At 48.7% G+C, this 19,820-nt stretch overlaps 1 protein-coding gene across 8 annotated transcripts in view; it reads right to left on the bottom strand.

Moving 5' to 3' along the window:
- LOC142012565 (kynurenine/alpha-aminoadipate aminotransferase, mitochondrial-like) overlaps positions 1 to 19,575 on the bottom strand; it is a 49,494-nt gene extending 29,919 nt beyond the window's left edge. For 6 of the 8 annotated variants that reach the window (XR_012645397.1, XR_012645398.1, XM_074993022.1 and 3 more), the window contains exons 1-6: positions 19,405 to 19,575; positions 16,746 to 16,887; positions 10,904 to 11,022; positions 8,577 to 8,745; positions 6,477 to 6,609; positions 5,266 to 5,340 (exon numbers count right to left, since the gene is read on the bottom strand). Coding sequence is in view for 6 of the 8 variants with exons in the window: in XM_074993022.1 (XP_074849123.1) it covers positions 5,266 to 5,340; positions 6,477 to 6,609; positions 8,577 to 8,745; positions 10,904 to 10,970 (444 nt within the window). In the remaining 2 variants the exon portion in view is untranslated. The remainder of the gene's footprint in view (positions 1 to 5,265; positions 5,341 to 6,476; positions 6,610 to 8,576; positions 8,746 to 10,903; positions 11,023 to 16,745; positions 16,888 to 19,404) is intronic. The other 2 variants (XM_074993024.1, XM_074993023.1) reach the window with 2 other exon arrangements.
- Positions 19,576 to 19,820: the final 245 nt, after the last annotated feature.

Genomic DNA, 19,820 nt, shown 5'->3' with positions numbered 1-19,820 from the left:
CTGAGAATATAAACAGAAAGGGGTACTTCTCCATGGTTTTGCAAGCATGGCCAGCCCAGCCCCACACACTCCCATGTGCGCGGCCAGCCCAGCCCAGCCCAACACGTTCACTTGGGGTTGGGGGGGCTTCTCTGCCATACTGGATGGGGGCTGTCCATGCAGTGTTACTGGGGAACCTGCAGGCACAGGCATGAGGCTGACTTCCCTTGCACAATGGCCCTTGTGGAGCACCGTGAACTCCCTCCCCTACCCCAGCTCTCTGCTGGCTGGGCAGGGTGAATTCTACTTGGTAGATCACAAAGGTCGTTTCACCAACATCCGTTTGGGGTGGTATGGGGAGGTTCACAATGTGTGCATCTTTAGAAATTCTGGCGTGCACAGAAAACTCGTGGATAGGGCTTTTTTCCCAGAAAGCAAAATCAAGATTGGTGATATAGAGATGCCTACTGTAATACTGAGAGACCCTACTTACCTTCTGCTCCCTTGTGTTATTAAGCCCTGCACAGGAGCCCTGGACCAAAGCAAAGAAAACTGCAATCAAAGACTCAGCTAGTACTGAATAGTGATTGAATGTGCCTTTGGCCATTTAAAAGCGAGTTTCAGATGCCTATTGACCTGTTTGGACTTTTATGAAACTAATGTCCGTACTGTGATTACAGGTGCATTATTTTGCATAATATTTGTGAATCCATGCAGAATTTCCTGAATGCCGCCCTATTGAGGCTGAGGCTTTAGGCAGGGCTTACTCGCAGCTGCCTACATGGCCATTCACCAATAACCTTGCAGCAGCAATCTTGGATGCTTTAAAAATAGTTTAATGACTGATCTGCTACGCATATGATACCGATGTATTTCTCTGTTGTTGTAATAACCAACCCCCACTCACCAAACTGATTCATGCTCTCCACCAACTGTGAACCAAGAAGTCAGATTGTGTCTTACATGAATGCTTTTACTCGGTGGGAAGAGGTTAAGTTGCAGGCAGAAGAATGGATATGGGGAGGAGGGTTATTTTCCTAAAAAAAAAAAAAAAAAAAAGGGGGGCAGCTGTGCTATTGGCCCTCTCCACCCACACCCAGGTGCCTCTGCTGTGAATCCTCTGTGGACGTTGGTGTAGCATTGGGCAGCTGTGCTGCTGGCCCTCCCCACCCCTGCCTGGGTGCCTCTGCTGGAAGTCCTCTGCGGACTTTGGTGTAGGAGTGGGCACACACAATCATTCTCTGCCATGATTTGAGCATGCCAAAAAACAAAAATCACACCAAACTCAAAAGAGTAAAGTTTATTTTGGGGGAAGGAGAGGTTTAAGCGGCAGGAAAAAGAACTGTGATGGAAAAGCTTTTTGCAGTGGCCGTTGGGGTTAGAGCCCTTGGGGCTGTAGTGGCAGGCTGCCCTTGCTCTCCCTCACCACCTTTGGGGACCATGATAATGAAAGGGTGGGTGCACAACCTGTATTCTGGGGACTCCCAACTGCTGAATTGGGTGCCCCTCTGCAGCTCCAGTGTGGAGTGCAAGACTTCTGATTGGTCGCTCACAACCATTATGAGCTTTGCCGTGTCCTCCCTCTGGTTTGCCACTTGCTCCCTCTGGAAGTTAAGCATATACTGCTGTCACTGTGCTGCCACTCTGCTGTGTCCCTTTTCATATCACTGGTTTCTGCTTCAGACCACTTCATGTGCTGAAGGATCAGATCCTGCTCAGACCTTTTGCGCTTCTTTGCCCTCTCTCCCATACTGGACATGACAGCTATAAAGTGAAGATTGAAACTGAGATACAATGCACATTAAGACCTCACCCATGCAATGAATGGGTCTCTCTCTGTACTACAAGGGAAAGTTTCTTTTTGCAAGGTCACTTAAGGCTTATTAAGAATGGGATTCAAAGTGTGGACTGCACAAGCCACCATTATCTAGACCATTTCATTGTGGACGTGGTAAGCTATTGTCTGCTTTCCGGCGGGGGGGGGGGGGGGGAGCGCTGAAAAGAAGGGTAAGCTGTCCAATGTCCTGGAGCAGGGGAAAAACTTTTTTGGATGTTCTTGAAGCAATCCTCCTCAAGAAGCAAGGCCCACAGAGACCGGCAGCTGCATGGTGAGAGGGGCTACTACGAAAGGGTTCGATTCCAGCTGCATGGACAGCTGGGTGCAGAAGTATCCCTGTAAATTGAAAAAAAATTCCAGGGGCCTTTTTTTTTCCAGCCATGTGCCGGGTCAGGGTAAAAAAGTTTCTCAGGGGTCATGGAAGCAGCCCTCATCGGGAAAAAAGCCCATATAAAGGAAGGCAAACCCACCTCTGCTGCACATGCTGCTTTGTGATAGCAGGGTCTGCAGAGCCTGGCAGCCACATGGTGAGGGGGAAGGGTTTGATTCCAGATGCGTGGACAGCTGGGTGTGGAGGGATCCCTGTAAATTGAAAAAAAAAATGTTGGGGGAATTGGAAGTGGGAGGGGAGAGGCCCAGAGAATCTGCCAGCCACACAGAGGGGGAAGACAGAGCATGCACCAGCCACATAGTGCGGCAATGTGCTCCAGCGAAATGTAAACAGGCAGGAAGCACTGAAAAAATCCAATCAAAATTCCCATGCTTCTTTTGGTTGCCAAAGATGACATCACCCTCCTAAAAATAAGATATTGATAAAGAAGAGCTACTCATCCTGCGTGAGCACAAGCCTGGAAAATTTGCCAAAATGCTGTGTGGCGCTATGACACCAGATCACTATCTGGTTGCCTGGTGTGGCAAGGTGTGCTACGGTGGAAGTCGCAATAAGTCAGGTCTGCCCAAAAACCTTGTGCAAAATATGAAAGAGTGCTTGGATGAGGCCATTGAGGAGATCTCCAAAAAGGGTAAGTGCTCCATGCCCAGAATATTAACACGATCTTCTGAGGGGCACAGATCCATAGAAAACCTATACCCATACCAAGCTGCAACCCGCTTCATGTGTTCAGAAAAAAATACTTACCAGAACAGTTTGGTCCCCAGGGCTTGAGGACTGGTGTAGAGGGGACTGGCGTAGAGGGGACTGGTTCCAGCTGTAGGGCAAAGAGTTCTGGGGTGTCAAGAAGAACTTCATGGGGCCCCTGCTGGTTGCCCCCATACTTCTTTCCATTGGCCTCTTCCTCCTGCCCCCTTCCCAGCTCTTCTCAGCTCAACCCAGACTCCAGACCAGGACCTCCATAACTATCATAACAAAGAGTGGGCAACATGGTAGGGTCCTCTCCAAGAAGAACGTGTAGCTGTTCATAATAGCGGCAGGTCTGTGGAGATGACCCGGAATGCCGGTTGGCTTCTGGACTCTGTGATAGGCCTGCCATAGTTCTTTCACCTTCACCTGACACTGCGGAGTCACGGGAGTAACCTCTGGCAATCATCAACTGAGAGATCTTATCATATATGTTAAGGTTTCCCTTGGACACCTGAAGTCTGCTTGCCACTGATTCATCTCCCCAAACTGTAAGAAGATCCAGAGTCTCCTGATGGCTCCATGCGGGAGCTTTCTTGTGGGACTGAGAATTACTAGACAGATCGCTACCCTGAGTGCTCATGATTGAAGGAGATGGCTATCAATGCGGTGTGATGAGATGGGTAAAAGAAATTTTTCATTATATTTCAAGGACCGGGTGCTGATGAATTCAAATTCAAATGTGCAGGCTTCCTGTGACCTCCTTCCTGCGCACCTGGGCTACGTCTACACGTGCAGCCAACATCGAAATAGTCTATTTCGATGAATAACGTCTACACGTCCTCCAGGGCCGGCAACGTCGATGTTCAACTTCGACGTTGCTCAGCCCAACATCGAAATAGGCGCAGCGAGGGAACGTCTACACGTCAAAGTAGCACACATCGAAATAGGGATGCCAGGCACAGCTGCAGACAGGGTCACAGGGCAGACTCAACAGCCAGCCGCTCCCTTAAAGGGCCCCTCCCAGACACAGTTGCACTAAACAACACAAGATACACAGAGCTGACAACTGGTTGCAGACCCTGTGCCTGCAGCATAGATCCCCAGCTGCCGCAGAAGCAGCCAGAAGCCCTGGGCTAAGGGCTGCTGCCCACGGTGACCATAGAGCCCCGCAGGGGCTGGAGAGAGAGCATCTCTCAACCCCCCAGCTGATGGCCGCCATGGAGGACCCAGCAATTTCGACGTTGCGGGACGCGGATCGTCTACACGGTCCCTACTTCGACGTTGAACGTCGAAGTAGGGCGCTATTCCTATCTCCTCATGAGGTTAGCGACTTCGACGTCTCGCCGCCTAACGTCGAAGTTAACTTCGAAATAGCGCCCGACGCATGTAGACGCGACGGGCGCTATTTCGAAGTTGGTGCCGCTACTTCGAAGTAGCGTGCACATGTAGACGCAGCTCTGGAGAGCAGCAGCCATACCTGGTGGGTTGCTTTGTGGGATACATATGGGACACTTCTGGAGGCTAATAAATTTGATTTTAAGACATGGTGTTTCTACACTGGCCTTTATTCAAAATTTTAAATTCAAACTTGATGCTACACCTACCCGGTTCTGACAATATTATGATATCAATATTAGTGCTCCTTAATTCAAACAAATGGTATTTACAATGACATTTTAATATTGACGTAACTGCCTTAAATTTGGATTTGTCTCATAGTGTAGATGTGGCCTCAGATTGTTTTCTGGAATCTAGTCAAACTGAAATACTGATTGACACAGGATTTGTTCCATCATTTCTCCCAGTCTAACTACTAAGCATAAAGTACAGTATTTAATTCCACAGGTGGATATTACTCTATCAAAACTAGTGTCATTTAAGAATTACTTTGGACTTGCCCTCACTGGCTCACATGCACACATGTTCAAGTTCAATTGCACACGTTCTAGGCCCGTCCCCATTTTATTCCCTTATGTGCACAGAGTACTAAATCAAGTCATTAAATAGTTAAGACAAACCCAGAACCTAAAATCCGAGGAAACTCACTGATGATGCAGTTGCATTTAGACTGACTTTAATCAGAAATATTTCTTCTCGTCCCTGGTATGATTCGTTGTAAAAATCTAGGCTTAGGATAAACTAATCCCTGGAATGAAATACTGTATCCTGAGACAAAATATTTGCATAACGTCTAAATCAGAATTTGCAACTGTATTAGTTCACCAGTGCCAACTAATTTATGTCAGAATGCAGTCAAAATATCTAGTCTGGATGACACCTTAGCAACAATGAGATAGAATCTATAATTCTGTATTTGCGCCTGAAGGTGGTGATTTTTCACAACTTTCCATACCCAAACACTACTCACAGCTGCTAAAGTTCCAGGATAGGTGGGTGCATCCAAAAGGATGTTGTCTCCAGGGTTAATAAGCATCTCAAACACCTACAAAATGGGAATTGTTTACATTACAAAACTGTATGACTTGGTTGCACATTTTGTATACTGCTGCCTTCTCTAATAGACCGATAGATTCCAGTTGTAAATTAATGTTTCCATCACCATTTCACTAAATATGCACTCTTCCAAGAAAACAGCAAATGGATTTAAGCTACACTTTACAAGCCAAACACAGAGATACAAAACAGAGGAAAAGAAAGTAAATTTTGTACAGGACAACTGTTTTCTGGGGAACAAAACCCCTCTTATCTATCACAATATTCTGTCATAATACCAAAGAGGTTTTCCATTATGGAATGGGTCACCTAGCCAGGGGTGAGTAGGGTGTGTGCGCGCGTGTATGTGTGCACGCGCGCGTGTAAGGTTAGCTAATTAAAAAAACTTACGCAAAGCAATATCCTACTGCAAAAATATCTCATTACATAATAATAGCATGGCATGCAATTCTAAGGCTATGTCTACACCAGCCCCTTTCTTCAAAGGGGGCATGGTAATCATACTGATTCTCCCTGCGGTAACTTCAAAGTTGCAAACTTCGAGGTGCTGATATGCTATATTGCTGTGGGCACTTCAAAGTACCTGCGCAACTTTGAATTTTCCCCAACATTTTGGGGAATAAGGGAACTTTGAAGTTGCATGGGTACTTCAAAGTGCCCACAGCTACGCAGCATGCCAGCACTTTGAAGTTTGCAACTCTGAAGTTGCTGCAGGGAGAATTAACCTAATGAAGTGCTGCATATTCATCACAGCACTTCATTAGTATTCTCCACTCAGGCTGATTACCATGCCCCTTTTGAAGAAGGTGGCTAGTGTAGACACAGCCTAATTCAATTATATTACCACATTCCATAACTGGTCTCTTAGAATTCTTTGTTATAGAATTATGAAAGAAAATCTCTTATGATAGTCTGTCTCTGCTACAAAGATCCTAGAAAATTTTGTGTAGCCATGGGGAACCATTATACTGTGACAAAGTTTTGTCCCAATTTCTTAATCACTGAGCAGGTATACTTTTCTTATGCAAGGAAATAAAATTCAAGTGATTGACAGTAGATGTCTATTCAAAACAACAAGTAATTACATTTGACAGAGGTTAGAACGTATTCTGCTTTTAGTCTTACTTTACACAAGCCTTCCTGGCTGCCAGTGGTTACACATATTTCCATCTGGCCCTGATCAGGACTGTAGTTTGCAGTGGGAGGATTGTGGAGACTCTTCTGAAAATCCTTTAGCCAGGACAACAACTCAGGAATTCTGAAACAGATTTTATTGCTCATCATTATAATTTTGAATCACACTCTGTACTGCTCATTTAAATGCCCCTCAGATCTAGCACCTGAACTGTCTCTTTCTTTGTTATTTAATAATATAGTTAGGTGTTGGCATTGGTTTAAAATAATTTTGTCTCAAATAATGTAATTGAGAGAAATATAATACAGGTTGACCCTCTCTAATATGGTACCCTCAGGACCCGACTGGTGCCAGACAAGAGAATTTGCTGGACTACAGAAAGTCATTATTGTCAAGCACATTACCAACGCTTCCACTGCTTACTACTGGGCACTTAGAAGACATTTAGGGTAAAATTACAGCTAAATAACAGCACACAACATTGAGAGCCAGGACTGGTGGCTGTAAACAAACTTTATGGGACCACAGGAAACTTTGGCCATACACATGCTAAATGGTCATCCAGCTAACTAAAATCATCCCGGCTTACGGGTGTTGCCAGATGAGAGAGTGCTGGACAAGACAGGTTCAACCTGTACCCTGCATATGTGTAGATATATTTCAGATAAAAAGCAGTGTTCTGAAGGGGCAAAGACAAATCAAAAGGCAGCGTATTGACCACAATGTAAAGGACCATAAATGAGTGTTCATTCTGCTCTCTAAATAAACTTCAGTGCTAGGCAAAATAAAAATCTAGTATTTCTAGAGAAGAACAATCTAAAAAAACAAACCAAAACAACACACAGTCCCATGCTATTTCTGAGACAGTTATAAGGTTTCTTAAGGTGTACTGTTGGTATCACAACTAGTCCCTTTTTAGCAAGACAACTATTTCCTCAGTGTCAGGATTACAAATACTAGCCTTATGCTTAATTCTTTATAGAGGAGGCAACATCTATTGACTAGAATACAGGTTGAACCTCTCTTGTCCAGTACCCTCGGGACCTGACCACTGCCAGATGAAAGAATTTGCCAGAAGTCAGGAGGTCAATCTTGTCTAGCACATTACCAACACTTCCACTGCTTACTGGCCTCTTAGAAGACGTTTAGGGATAAATTACACCTAAATAACAGCACAGAACACTGAGACTGGTAGCTGTAAACAAACTTGAGAGCATGGGACTTGGCCACACCTGTAACAAGTGGTCATCTGGCTAACTAAAATCATGTTGGATTACGGAGTTTGCCGAACGAGAGAGTTCTGCATTAGAGAGGTTCAAACTGTACTGTCACTGAAGATCAGTCCTCATGTTACATAAATGAGCCAATGGCGTTATTTTAAAACCCCTGTGGTGGATGTTATTAAAACAGGCCATATTTGCTGCATCATAATGTTTAATTTGATATCTGCACTATTTCAGAATATAAGGACATATACCTGAGGGTCCTTCCGAGGTCATCAAGTCCAGTCCCCTGCACTCACAGCAGGACCTATCACCATTCCTGACTTAATTTTTTCTTAAACTTTACCCCATATCCCTAAATGGCCCCCTCAAGAATTGAGCTCAAAACCTTGGTTTTGGCAGGCCAATGCTCAATCCACTGAGTTATCCCTCCATGCTGTGTTAACCTTGGCAAACCCCATAGTTAATTTAACTACCCCAGACAGTAAATGTTGAATTTTCAGTGGTATAAACAGGAGCTAAACAAGCCAGGATTTGGGATTCATAAAGAAACACTTTGCAAGAGAGTTTACTTTGATGTCCTGAATACTGCACTATGACACACTGGACATGGTCAGTTACTGAGCCTGGATTCCGGCTTTTCATGAATTATTTGATGCCAATCAGTAAATATTTGTGCTTGTGAATTCATTCCTCACTCACAAGTAATAGCCATTTTCCACTTTAAAAAAGCGTGTGTGTATTTACACATGTACAGACAGGCAGAGAAAATTAAAACAATTAAACATGTTTGTAAAGACAACTGTTAAAGCATGATTCTTGGACCCCGACGTTGTTATTATTATTGTCAAATATTTCCATAACTACCCTGCTGAGGCAGAGTACTGGAGGGCTCTCTTCATCAAATCCTCCCCAATATGCACAGCACTTCCATCTCCAAGGGTAATGGTGGCCATTTTAAATGGGAAAGTGTTGGGGTTTGGTACTCCTCCAGCTAAGGAGATTAGTGAGGGGGGAGACTTCTGCACCAATTCAGCTATAAGTGAAAGAAGAGAAAGAAAACCTCTGTTACCAATTAACCTGCTCTAGATCCATCCCATTTCTCCACCCTTTCATTTCCTACATAATAGTTAAAGGGCCCTGTAGAAAAGATAGCGTTCCTTCTATCTGTTTGAATTACACAAGTGTAAAACGAAAATTTTTTATAATCTGAGTAAAAATTACTTCCACTATCCATTAATCATGCTTTAATTATTTGGCATCTGTGGTATCTTAACCATGCTTATTCTCCAGTCTTTAGGAGTGTCCTCCAACAGAACAGGATATGCAAGACCAGAATTTTTACTGTGAAAACACCTACTCTTAAAAACAATGAATTTGTAAATGCTTTATTAATTTGAGTCTGGACTGCTTTTCGAATCATTAGATCAAGCTGTTTCTGCAACCATAGATTTTTAAAAATTTCAGCACCTTATATCTTAATGCTATACTCTGGAAAAGAGGTGGGTAATGTTGACAATTCATTTTTGAAAGCAACATATTTAGTTTGCTTGTTTGCTACACAAGACATATTACATAATGCTCCTATCTATAAATTGAAAGGTTACTAAAATACCACTTGAAGCAGCTTACTAAGGAGTATCTAGAATAACAAAGAAGATCTATATTTTACCTTCAGGTGCTTGCACATAATATCCACCGATGTGAAAAGGCAACTGCCAACCCACATGGCAGGGAAGAATTTGGCTCACCATGAAAAGGTGATGGGATGTAGGACAAAAACATTCACAAAATGGCTATGTTTTTAGCTTCTGATTTTGCAAATGGGTCCACATAAGCCTCAGCTGGTAGTACAGGAGCAGACAGCTGACAATTTCTGCCTGCCATTTGGAACAATCAGCTATCAACAACAGCATGTAGCACAAAAAAACAGTCAAGTAGCACTTCAAAGATTAACAAAATAATTTATTAGGTGAGCTTTCGTGGGACAGACCCACTTCTTCAGACCATAGCCAGACCAGAACAGTCTGTTCTGGTCTGGCTATGGTCTGAAGAAGTGGGTCTGTCCCACGAAAGCTCACCTAATAAATTATTTTGTTAGTCTTTAAAGTGCTACTTGAGTGCTTTTTTGTTTTGATAGTATATAGACTAGAATGGCTCCCTCTCTGTTACTATTCAGCAAGTAGCACAGTGTGCTTTTAGAGCCAGCTGCACAGAGCAGGGCAAGTAAGAAGCTGTAATGGAGTGAAGCAGCTTAGGGAATTGATAGAGTACAGGAACTACTCAGCATACAATTATGGCTGGCTCTGATAGTTCTACGTTCCTGGCAAATGGGAGCTGCAGAATGCAGTACCCTGTCCCCCGCTGCTTCCCATATCTCCCAGTGGCTGGGAATAGTGAATCACAGTCAACAGGAGCTGCGAGCAGCTGTCCCTGCAGACTCACGGGTAAATAAAGTGCCAGCAGCCTGCCAGACCATTCACTGGCCATCCCTGGTCCAGTATAATTTACCAAAATAAATGGTGAATTCTGTGTAACTTGAAGCCTTTAAATCATGACTTGAGGATTTCAGTAACTTGTCTAGAGTTTATGGGCCTATTACAGGAATGAGCGGGTGGGGTTTTGTGAACTGCGTTGTATAGGATATCAAACCACATGAGCATAACGGTCCCTTCTGTTCTTTAAGTCTGAATCTCCTTCAAGTGTCAGGCTAAAGAAGTCAGAAATATAAGGGAAGATGAGCTTGACTGTCAGGAGGACCTCCTCTGGAATTCAAGTTCCTAATAATCAGTTAGTCCCATACAATAAATATCAGCAATGAAAATTACAATAATAGCTGCAGCTCCACAGCAGATGCATTGGCAGAAATATTTTCTGATATGAATTTACAAGAATTAAAGTGTGCATTATTATTTCTATTTCTTTCTCTGTGTGGTGTGGTTTTACTGGGTACAAGGTGTATTCATTTTATGGATGGAAGGCAAACCATCTCAGCTACCTCTGCCTTTACCCCCTGAAAGCAAAAAGGGCACACAGAATATGTTAGCTATGTATATATTAGTCAGCTTACAATTGCTCACAGTTTTCTTAAAAGACTGCTCCAGTATTTACGTGCAATATCATGTATGAACTCAGAAGCGGAGGCAATACACCTTTTAGAGCTGTCAGGTGAGGGGTGGCCAGCATGTACTCACTCAGCAGTCTTATTTTAGATGCCTTTCTTGCTGCGCTTACTGCAGTGATGAAGTGAGAGTAATTCATGTCTCTAGGTCAAGCAGGAATCCAGTTTATTAATTAAATGGGATACAAGAGGCTAGAAAAAGGAAGGAAAAAGGAAATGTCACTTTTCAATGTGGTTCATGACACTGGAATGTAAACACACAAAATATCCGTCAGTAAGAAAATTTTTCAACATTCTGTTTAACTGTGCCATTTAGTAAGATAGTTAAACTGGGGGAATATCACATTGAGATCACAATTTAAGCTAATTAAAATTAATGCCCTTCATATTGCTTCCAAATAGCTTTTTAAAAAATTGTTTTTAATGAATACTAATTTTATGCTTTCAAAAATACACAGAATCTCTCTCACTGTACAAGGCAATATGCTGCATTTATTGAAAATACAGAGTGAACATCAGTATATGCCTAGATTTTCTCTCACACACATGCACCCCTTGCAGGGCAAGTGTTGTAATTACCAGCCCTTATTGTTGCTTGAGTCAATCTAATGGCCAGCTAGACTGAAGACAAATGGGGAACCGGTGTGCTGTTGTTGTTGCAGGACAAACTCAAAGTCTCTTGCCGCATTTTGAGGAGTAAAGGAACTTCAAAGTAGTGTGGGAACGTAAAAGTTCCTGCAGCTACACACAAGCCGGCACTTTGAAGTTTGATGCTTTGAAGTTGCCATGGGGGAGAATCAGCCTAATGAAGTGCTGCATGTTCACCGCAGCACGTCATTAGTAATCTCTCATCGCCCTGATTAACATGCCCCCTTCAAAGTTGAGGGCAAGTGTAGACCCAGCCAAGGTGGGGAAGGGGAAAATAAAATTGACATATGAAAATAACCAAAAACCCAGACAAACCGCACTATAGAGAATGAAATGCTTATATTTCTAAGACAGTACCACAAAATGGAGAAAAGACACAATGAAGCATTTTAACATATACATTCTAGTCTTCCTGGGATTAATTTAAGTCGGTGGACTTCAACATTAATGTATTAACCTTAATATAAATAGCTATTCCACATTTTTCTGGATAATTTGGACATGTATGAGGGAATGAGATTAAATGAATATTTCACTCATATCACGTATCCCAAACAGCAAAAATAATTGTACGGGAGGGAAGAGAGAGCGGGACCCAGAGAGAGAGAGAAAGAGAGACACCTAGGGTGCATCTACACTAGCAAGTAATTCGAAATCCAGATCGAAAGAGCAAGTTCTTTCGAAAGAACCCGCAGAGCATTTACACACACATGGCGCTCTTTCGAAATTAACTTCAAAAGAACTCCCCTGGTCTTTCGAAGTCAGTCCTCCCTTCCCAGGATGGGAAGAGCGCCCTCCTTCAAAAGATTATTTTGAAAAAGCACGTGTAGACGCTCCGCAACCCACTCTTTCAAAAGAATGGGTCCTCCATGGCTGCGATCGGCTGGCAGGCAGCGGCACCACTCCCAGCACAAGCAGAACTCTATGGCTCCAGTGTCAGGTCTCATTCCGGGACGTAGGCTCCCAGAAGCCCTCAGGCAGGAAGCTGAGAGCATGCAGGCAGCAGGGAGCATATGCTGCTGCACAGCCGCTACCTGCCACGATGCTCCAGCCAGCCCTGAGCCCCCCTCGGCACCATGGCCACTCCCCCCAACCCCCGCTCACCCCAGGGACCCCCCAAGAAACAGGGCAGCCCTCCCAGGAGGAGAGCCAGCCCCCAAGTGCCAGGCCCCCTCCTGGACCGATGCTGAGGTGCGGGACCTCCTTGCCCTCTGGGCAGATGAAGACATCCTCACCACAGGCCTCACTGGCCAGGGTCACCCCACCCGGACCCTGGACCAGGGGAGGTCTAAGGTGAAGGAGCTGCGCTAGGGATATTGTAGGGCCCGGGACATGGCCGGGGCAGCGCCCACCAGCTGCCCCTACTATGAAGACCTGGACCGCCTCCTTGGGCCCAAGGAAGCAGGACCCCCAGCCATGCTGCTGGACACAATGGTCCTGGCCTCGGAGCAGCAGATGGGGACAGAGGAGGACTGTCCTGGACCCGCACCCAGCACCAGGTGCCCACGGAGGGTGGACACCACCACCAATGATGAGGGCTCAAGCGAGGGGGCCCTCGTCATTGACATCCCACCTGCACCCCATCAGTCCGTACCTCGCCCGACCTCCTGGAGGGACCCACAGGTAGGTGGCCCACACACCAGCCACCCCGGGACTGAGGAGAGGGCATCCAGTCTTGCCCAGGGTTGCTGCAGCCCAACCACATGCCCACCACCCTGGGGCTTGTGGACTCCAGACAGCCACGTTCCCCAGGCCCAGACAGGGGGCCGACACACGGTGCTCAGCACCACATGGGTGGGACAGCACCACAGCCCGGTGGCTGTGAAGGGACCGGGAGGGGCAGCATGGGGTGGCCCGTGCCCTTGGCACCCACACAGGGAACCCTGGGACATGGGCATCACAGGGCACCCGGTGCGGTGGGGCAGAAGGTTCATTGCTTGGGACTCATGGCCTCCCCCCCCAACTCTCCCCTTTTGCCCCCACAGCTCCCGTAGCCAGCGGCCTGACCAGCCCCACCACTGAGGGCGAGGTGGAGCTACCCAGACCCTGCACTGTTGCTGCGCAGGCCTGCCGCCGAGCCATCCGCCGGCGCCACCTGGGTGGGGAGGAGGAGACAGGGGAGGCTGCCCACACCGGAGCACTGTGGGACCTTTCCAGCATGCTGCGGGAGTGGCTGGAGATGGAGCGACAGGCCTGGGACCGGGTGGCGGCCAACCTTGACACCCTGACCGAGGCCATGACCGGCCACCCGGCCCCAACTGCCGCCCCTCCCACCCCAACCCCACCTGCCCATCACCCCCCCACCCCCCTTCCAACCTCCCCCCACAGTCCGCCCTCCAACCCCACCACCTGCAGTGAACTCCCCTAAATGCCCAATCTTGCTGCCCTGATCCCAACCCACCTGCCCCCAGCTGACCTCGTCCAGCTGGCCAAATGCTGCTGGCGAGGGCCAGCCAGCGGGAGGCCACGGCCCCCACCCCCGAGCTGACCCCCGCACAGCCCGCTGAGACCTTGCCCCAGGTGCGTCCCTACCTGCCCGTGGCACCAGCACCGGCCCAACCCTGACCGGGCCCCTGAACACGGGGGACGGGCAAGGTGTGGGCAATGGGGAACACGCCCGTCAAACTCTGAGGGGGACTAAGCTGCCACCCTCATGGGAGCCCGCCCGGGGCCTCTCCACCCCTGTAGTTACCCCTTGGCCCCACCAGCCATTCCGCCCCTTGTAAATAGTTACCCCCGGCCCCCACCAGCCATTCCACCCCCTTGTAAATAGTTGTCAAGGACTTGCGTTATTTACATAAAACATTTATTTCTGTGTTCCACCCTGTGTCTCCTGTGCATGTGTGGTGGGGAGGTGGGAGTGTGCAGTGTGGTGGTGTGTGTGTGCGCGCGCGCGCATGTGCAGGATGGTGGTGCGTGTGTGCAGAGTGGGGGGGCTCACCATGTGCCCCGCTCAAAGGCCTGGCTCAGGGCCTCCCCACACCCTGTCCTGCTAGGCCAGGCAGCATGGGGCGCCAGGGGGCTGCTCATACCTGTGCCCCAGCTGGGCAGCCCACCCTGCATGTAGGGCTCATTCTTGGCCTCCACGAGGTTATGCAGGGTGCAGCAGGCCCCGACCACTGCTGGGACATTGGCCAGGCCCACCTCCAGCCTCGTGTGGAGACACCTGAAGCACCCCTTGAGGCAGCTGAACGCCCGCTCCATGGTATTGCGGGCCCGGTTCAGCTGCTCATTAAAACAGTCTTGGCTCGGCTGGGTGTACCTCATGTATGGCCTCATGAGCCAGGACTGCAGGGGGTAGGCTGCATCCGCCACGATACACAGTGGCATTATCGTGTCCCTGACGGGCAGTTCCCGCTGGGGGAGGAAGGTCCCCTCAGCCATGCTGCGTCCCAGTCCAGAGTTCCTAAAAGCCCTGGCACCATGGGCACGGCCAGATGTCCTGGCCCACACAGATGTCCTGGAACCGGCTGTTGGCATCAACGAGCACCTGCAGGACCACGGATTGGTAGCCCTTCCGGTTCACATAGGCCCTGCAACTGTGCTCCGGGGCCCTGATGGCAATGTGAGTGCCGTCCAGGGCCCTGAAGCAGTTGGGGAAGCCCAGCTCCTGGAAGCCCCGCATGGAGTTGTCCAGGTCCCTGATGCAGATCAACTGCCGCAGGAGCAACTTGTTGATGGCGTGGATGACCTGCGGGGCGGTAAGGGGGTGCGCTTATGAGTGTGGCCTGGGCTGCATCATAGAATCATAGAAGAGTAGGACTGGAAGGGACCTCGAGAGGCCATCGAGTCCAGCCCCCTGCCCCTACCACTCCCTGCTGCCGTCCCCGGCAGGGGATGCCCCACTAGTCTCCGATAGGGTCCCTTCCTGGGGCACCCCCTGGCCCTGGCTCCCCACATGCAGTGTGGTTGTGACCTGGCCATAGCTTACCTCGATGAGGACAGCCCCAACAGTGGCTTTGCCCAACCTGAACTGGTGGCCAACGGATTGGTAACTGTCTGGGGTGGCCAGCTTCCATAGGGCGATCGCCACCCTTTTCTGTAGGAGGAGTGCTGGCCTCATGCGGGTGACCTGCTGCTGGAGGACTGGGGCAAGCCAGTGGCACAGCTCCAGGAACGTTCCCTTAGTCATCCTGAAGTTCTGTAGGGTCATTGCCCCCGTCCTCCAGCACCAGCTGGTCCCACCAGTCGCTGCTTGTGGGGAAGCTCCACAAGCGGCGGGTGACCCTGGGGACCGGCTGGGGACATCGTGCCCTGAGGATGGCCTTCAGGAGGGTGGCTAGCAGAGTGGCCACCAGGAACCGCTGGAGCACAGTGGCCAGGACAGCGGCCAGTGCGCTGGCCACGGCCTCAATGCTGGGGTGCTGCTGCTCGGGGTCCGTGAGGGCCCGGGATTCCTGCTCCTTGCTCTGTCTCGCTCTCTCTCAGTCTCTTTTTCTTCTCTCTCTCTTCTCTGCCTGGATACAGGCTTGGGCGGGGGGGTGGCTTTAAGGGGGCGGCGGGCGGCAGCCCCGGAAGGGCTCGTCCACCATGCGACCCTGTCCGTGGTGCTTCCCTGCCCCTGCTCTTTTGAAAGAGCACCATGGTGTGTGTGGACACTCTCTTTCGAAATTGCACTGGGGGGGGCCTTCAAAATAATGGATCGGAACTTTGGTTCCCACTGACGTGTGTGGACGCTCCGTTTTGAAACGGCATCTTTTGATGTTCTCTTTCGAAAGACGTTCTTTTGAAACAGAGCTGTAGTGTAGACGCACCCCTACTCAGAACAGCCAATAGCACAGTGGTTAGGAAACTCTCCCTCCCACTTTCTCAGTTGTTTTGTGAACAATTTCCTGTGCTGAAGGAAAACAAATTCCAAAACCTCAGCATTTTTCACCATTCGCCTCCTGGGCAACTACCATGAAAAGCACTGGAGTGATCAAGCACACATACTTTTATTCATATTTTATAGATTATGAACATATAGTTATCAATGATCAATGTCATTTTAATGACGGTCTTCCTGTCTACAATGTTATTTCCAACTCTTATTTGCATTTCCATGAAAAACCTAATTAAAATATCTTTTCATACTCAAACTACAGGGGTGAACAAACTTTTCTCACCGTGTCCCACGTTTTGGCCCTGTGATTAGCTGCTCCCCCCAACCTGTGGAAGGACCACAGGAAGGGATGCGGGGGAATGCGCTTGGGTAGGGGATGCTGGGAAGCTCCAGGGGGTTCTCCAAAGGGGGAGGAGTGCTCAGGGGGAGGACCCCGGGAACGTACCAGGGAGGATCCCAGGATGGTACCTTATCAAGCCAGAAACTCGCACAGCTGCTGCTGCTGCTTGACTCAGAGCCTCTGCTCATTCTGACTGGCCCAGCAGCAGGGATGGGGGGCATGCCCTTGGAGACAGCACCAGTGGAGGCTGTAAAGGAGAAAGCAGAGGGCTCGTGACGTAGCAGAAGCCAGGGGGTGAGGGGCAGGGGAGACAGGGATGGAGAGAGCTGATCGCACTGCCCCCATTACAAAATGTCATGCTCCTTCTGGGAGATGGACTCCCCACTTTGTGCACCCCATCCTCCTGCACTGGAAGAAAACCTCCTGTTATTTTCCCTGGGCTTCTGCATACGAAAGCTCTCCATGCAGCAACAGGCAACATTTTTCAGAATCATAGACTAAATGTCAGGGGAAATATTACTTTGCAATCTGTCAGAGAGGGGAAGTAGCTGGGTAGCAGGTTCTCTCATCTTCCTGTTCCCCAGTTGGAGAAGAATACTGTGATAGCCTTTAAGTTTCACAAGACCTCTTATATTGTTCATGTTTATGAGTTACAAGAGACAGCACAGAACCAGGAAAATATATTAAAAGATCACAGGGATCGGATGCTGTTGTAGTCCTCAATGGAGGAAGAAAGAATTTTAATATTTCATAAAATTCTCAAATTTCCTCTCATCACCATGCAATTAAAAAGCCCTATCAGGAAAAAAAAATCATCCTGGGAAAATGTGATAAAGTGCCTACCTCACACACCTGGTAAAAGAATTAATGTAGGCCCCTTAACCCATCAGGCTGCATCTGGGGGTGGCCCAGGATGTAATTAAAAGATGAGGTCCAGCTGGAGGATGTTGAAAGAAGAGGCTGTCTGACACAGTATGTACTAGTAGAGAAGAATACTATCATCATTTTCATGGTGGCAAAGAAGCCTGTGGGAAATGGGAAGGAGTTTGCAAGGCAAGGAGGAAGCACTGTGTAGGGAAGATGTAATCTGGATGTTCTATGAAGAAAGCTGGGGGAGGACTGCGTTGATTTTCACACAAGCCCAAGAAAAGCTGGAGTATATAGCCTAAAGGAAGGCTAACAGTAAAAGGTGATTCTTATCTTAAAGCCTTTGAACTGGAAGTGGGCCTGTATTTGCCTACCAGCCACTGGGTGGTGGCGTGAAGCTGTCTGATTTAAGGTGGAAAGGACAACATGGTGTGAGGCCCATGCAGCTTAGATCTAGGCTGAGGATCAGATGTAAGGACACTGAGCTGTCTCTTGGATGGGGACTGGCTGGAAGGCCAAGCTACAAGAACAGGTGGAAGTGTTGGAATGGCATGGTACTAGAATAACTGTTGGAAGGAGGCTTCAGGAAAAGAAAGCAATTCAATGTCATTTCCACAAACAAGGGGGCATGCCAGCAACTAAGTCCATCTTTAACAGGCTGACAGTTTTTTTTTTTTTGAAAGCTGCTGGGATGATTTATCATGTTACTTTAGGATTCACAGAAAAAAAGCCCCCAGTAAACTTGATATTAAAAGCATGGACCTAATTTTACCCCTCCGTTCCATCAGCTTTACAATGCCATTTGTACTGATTTCAGTATGCTCTTCTTGGTTACACTAAAGATCAGAATCAACTATCCTGGAAAATATTTCAAATAGATCAGCATGTAGTGAGTGAAACTCTCCTCTTGCAGGACCCTGAAGTCCTCTTTTTGCTCAAGACAAAGTATCACTTTGGAAATGCTAGTTCAAATGTATTTGTTCAGTGTCCCATCAGGCAATACAGCTCACTGTATCCTAAGGGAGCAGGGTAGGGTTACCATCTGTGTATTTTTCAAAAAGAGGACACACCTGAGAAGGAATGTTATCAGTATCTACCCGCTCAGGTATTAATGTTATAGTGTGTGTATACAGTACATAATAGAATGTGAGGGGGTAAGGAGTGTTATCAGTACCTATCAGGAGGTGTCCTTTTTGAAAGTTCAAATATAGGTCGCCTTAACAGGGCAGAACTCAGGAAGCTAATTACTTGTCAACATATAATTGGGTGCAGGTGCAGTAGCCAATGCAAGCAGTACACAGGGCATCAGAAAGAGGATAAATCAAGGGGTAGGTGACTGTTGATGGTGATTGACCCATGAAATGTTTTGAGTTTACTATGACCTGCACACATTTCCTTCTACTGGTTTAACATTTCACCAACCGCTTGGACTGATCCTTGCTTTCCCTCCTTCTCTGTAAAGGAAAAGGTGGCCCTCTGCCGGCTGTGTAAATGTCATCTAAGGCATTGCAGATTGCAGAGCCCTTAGCCGGCCTCCTACCCTAATCCCTGTGCTACAACGTGAGGCAGGTTTCTTGCTGAAGCTGGTAACACACGAGCCCTCAGCCCTGCTTCTCCTGGAGTGCGGGGCCGGTTTCTGACCACGCGGGAGCAAAGCAGGGGAGCCCCCGGCCAGCAGGGTCAGGCTGGAGACTCGCCCAGGGGCTGGTGCTGAGAGCGGCTTACCGAGAGCAGGCGCCAGCCACCCCCGGCTCGGCCTTGCCCCTACTGCGCCGTGCCGTCCCCCACCCCCCGCGGCTGTACCGGCTGGCGCGCTTGCTGGGCCACCCGGGGAGCGCAGCGAGCAGCAGCCCCCGCCCCGCACAAGGTCTATCCGGCCGCCGCGGCGCGCACTGACCGTCCTCCGGGACAGGTGCTCAGTCTCGAACCGCTTTCACGGGCGGGGCGGCTTCGTCGCTCCCGTGTGGCCGGGGCTGGGGGGGCCGCGGGCGCTGGCAAAGTGTCACGTGGCCGCCCGGAAAGGCGGCGGGGGGCCTGTCGTGGGTGGCGAGCGAAGCTCCGCTGCTCTCGCGGCTCCGGCTACAGACGCACCCCTGGCTGCGGGGGGAGGCGGAGGGGCGGAGTTCGGGCCGGGGTTACATAAGTACCGACTGAAGCCGGGCTGGAGCCGCTCGGGGGGCGGAGAGCCGGCAGCGACTCGGAACTAAACGGCGCGGGCCGCTGCTGCTGCCCGAAGGCCGCGCTGCAGAGGCGGTAACGAATCCGTGTTGTCGCCCAAGGCCTGGCTCGGGTTTACGCGCGCTGAACGGTTCC

This window comes from Carettochelys insculpta, chromosome 4 (genome assembly GCF_033958435.1).
Source record: "Carettochelys insculpta isolate YL-2023 chromosome 4, ASM3395843v1, whole genome shotgun sequence".
Lineage (NCBI taxonomy): Eukaryota > Metazoa > Chordata > Testudines > Carettochelyidae > Carettochelys > Carettochelys insculpta.
This window is presented reverse-complemented; position numbering and strand designations above follow the sequence as displayed.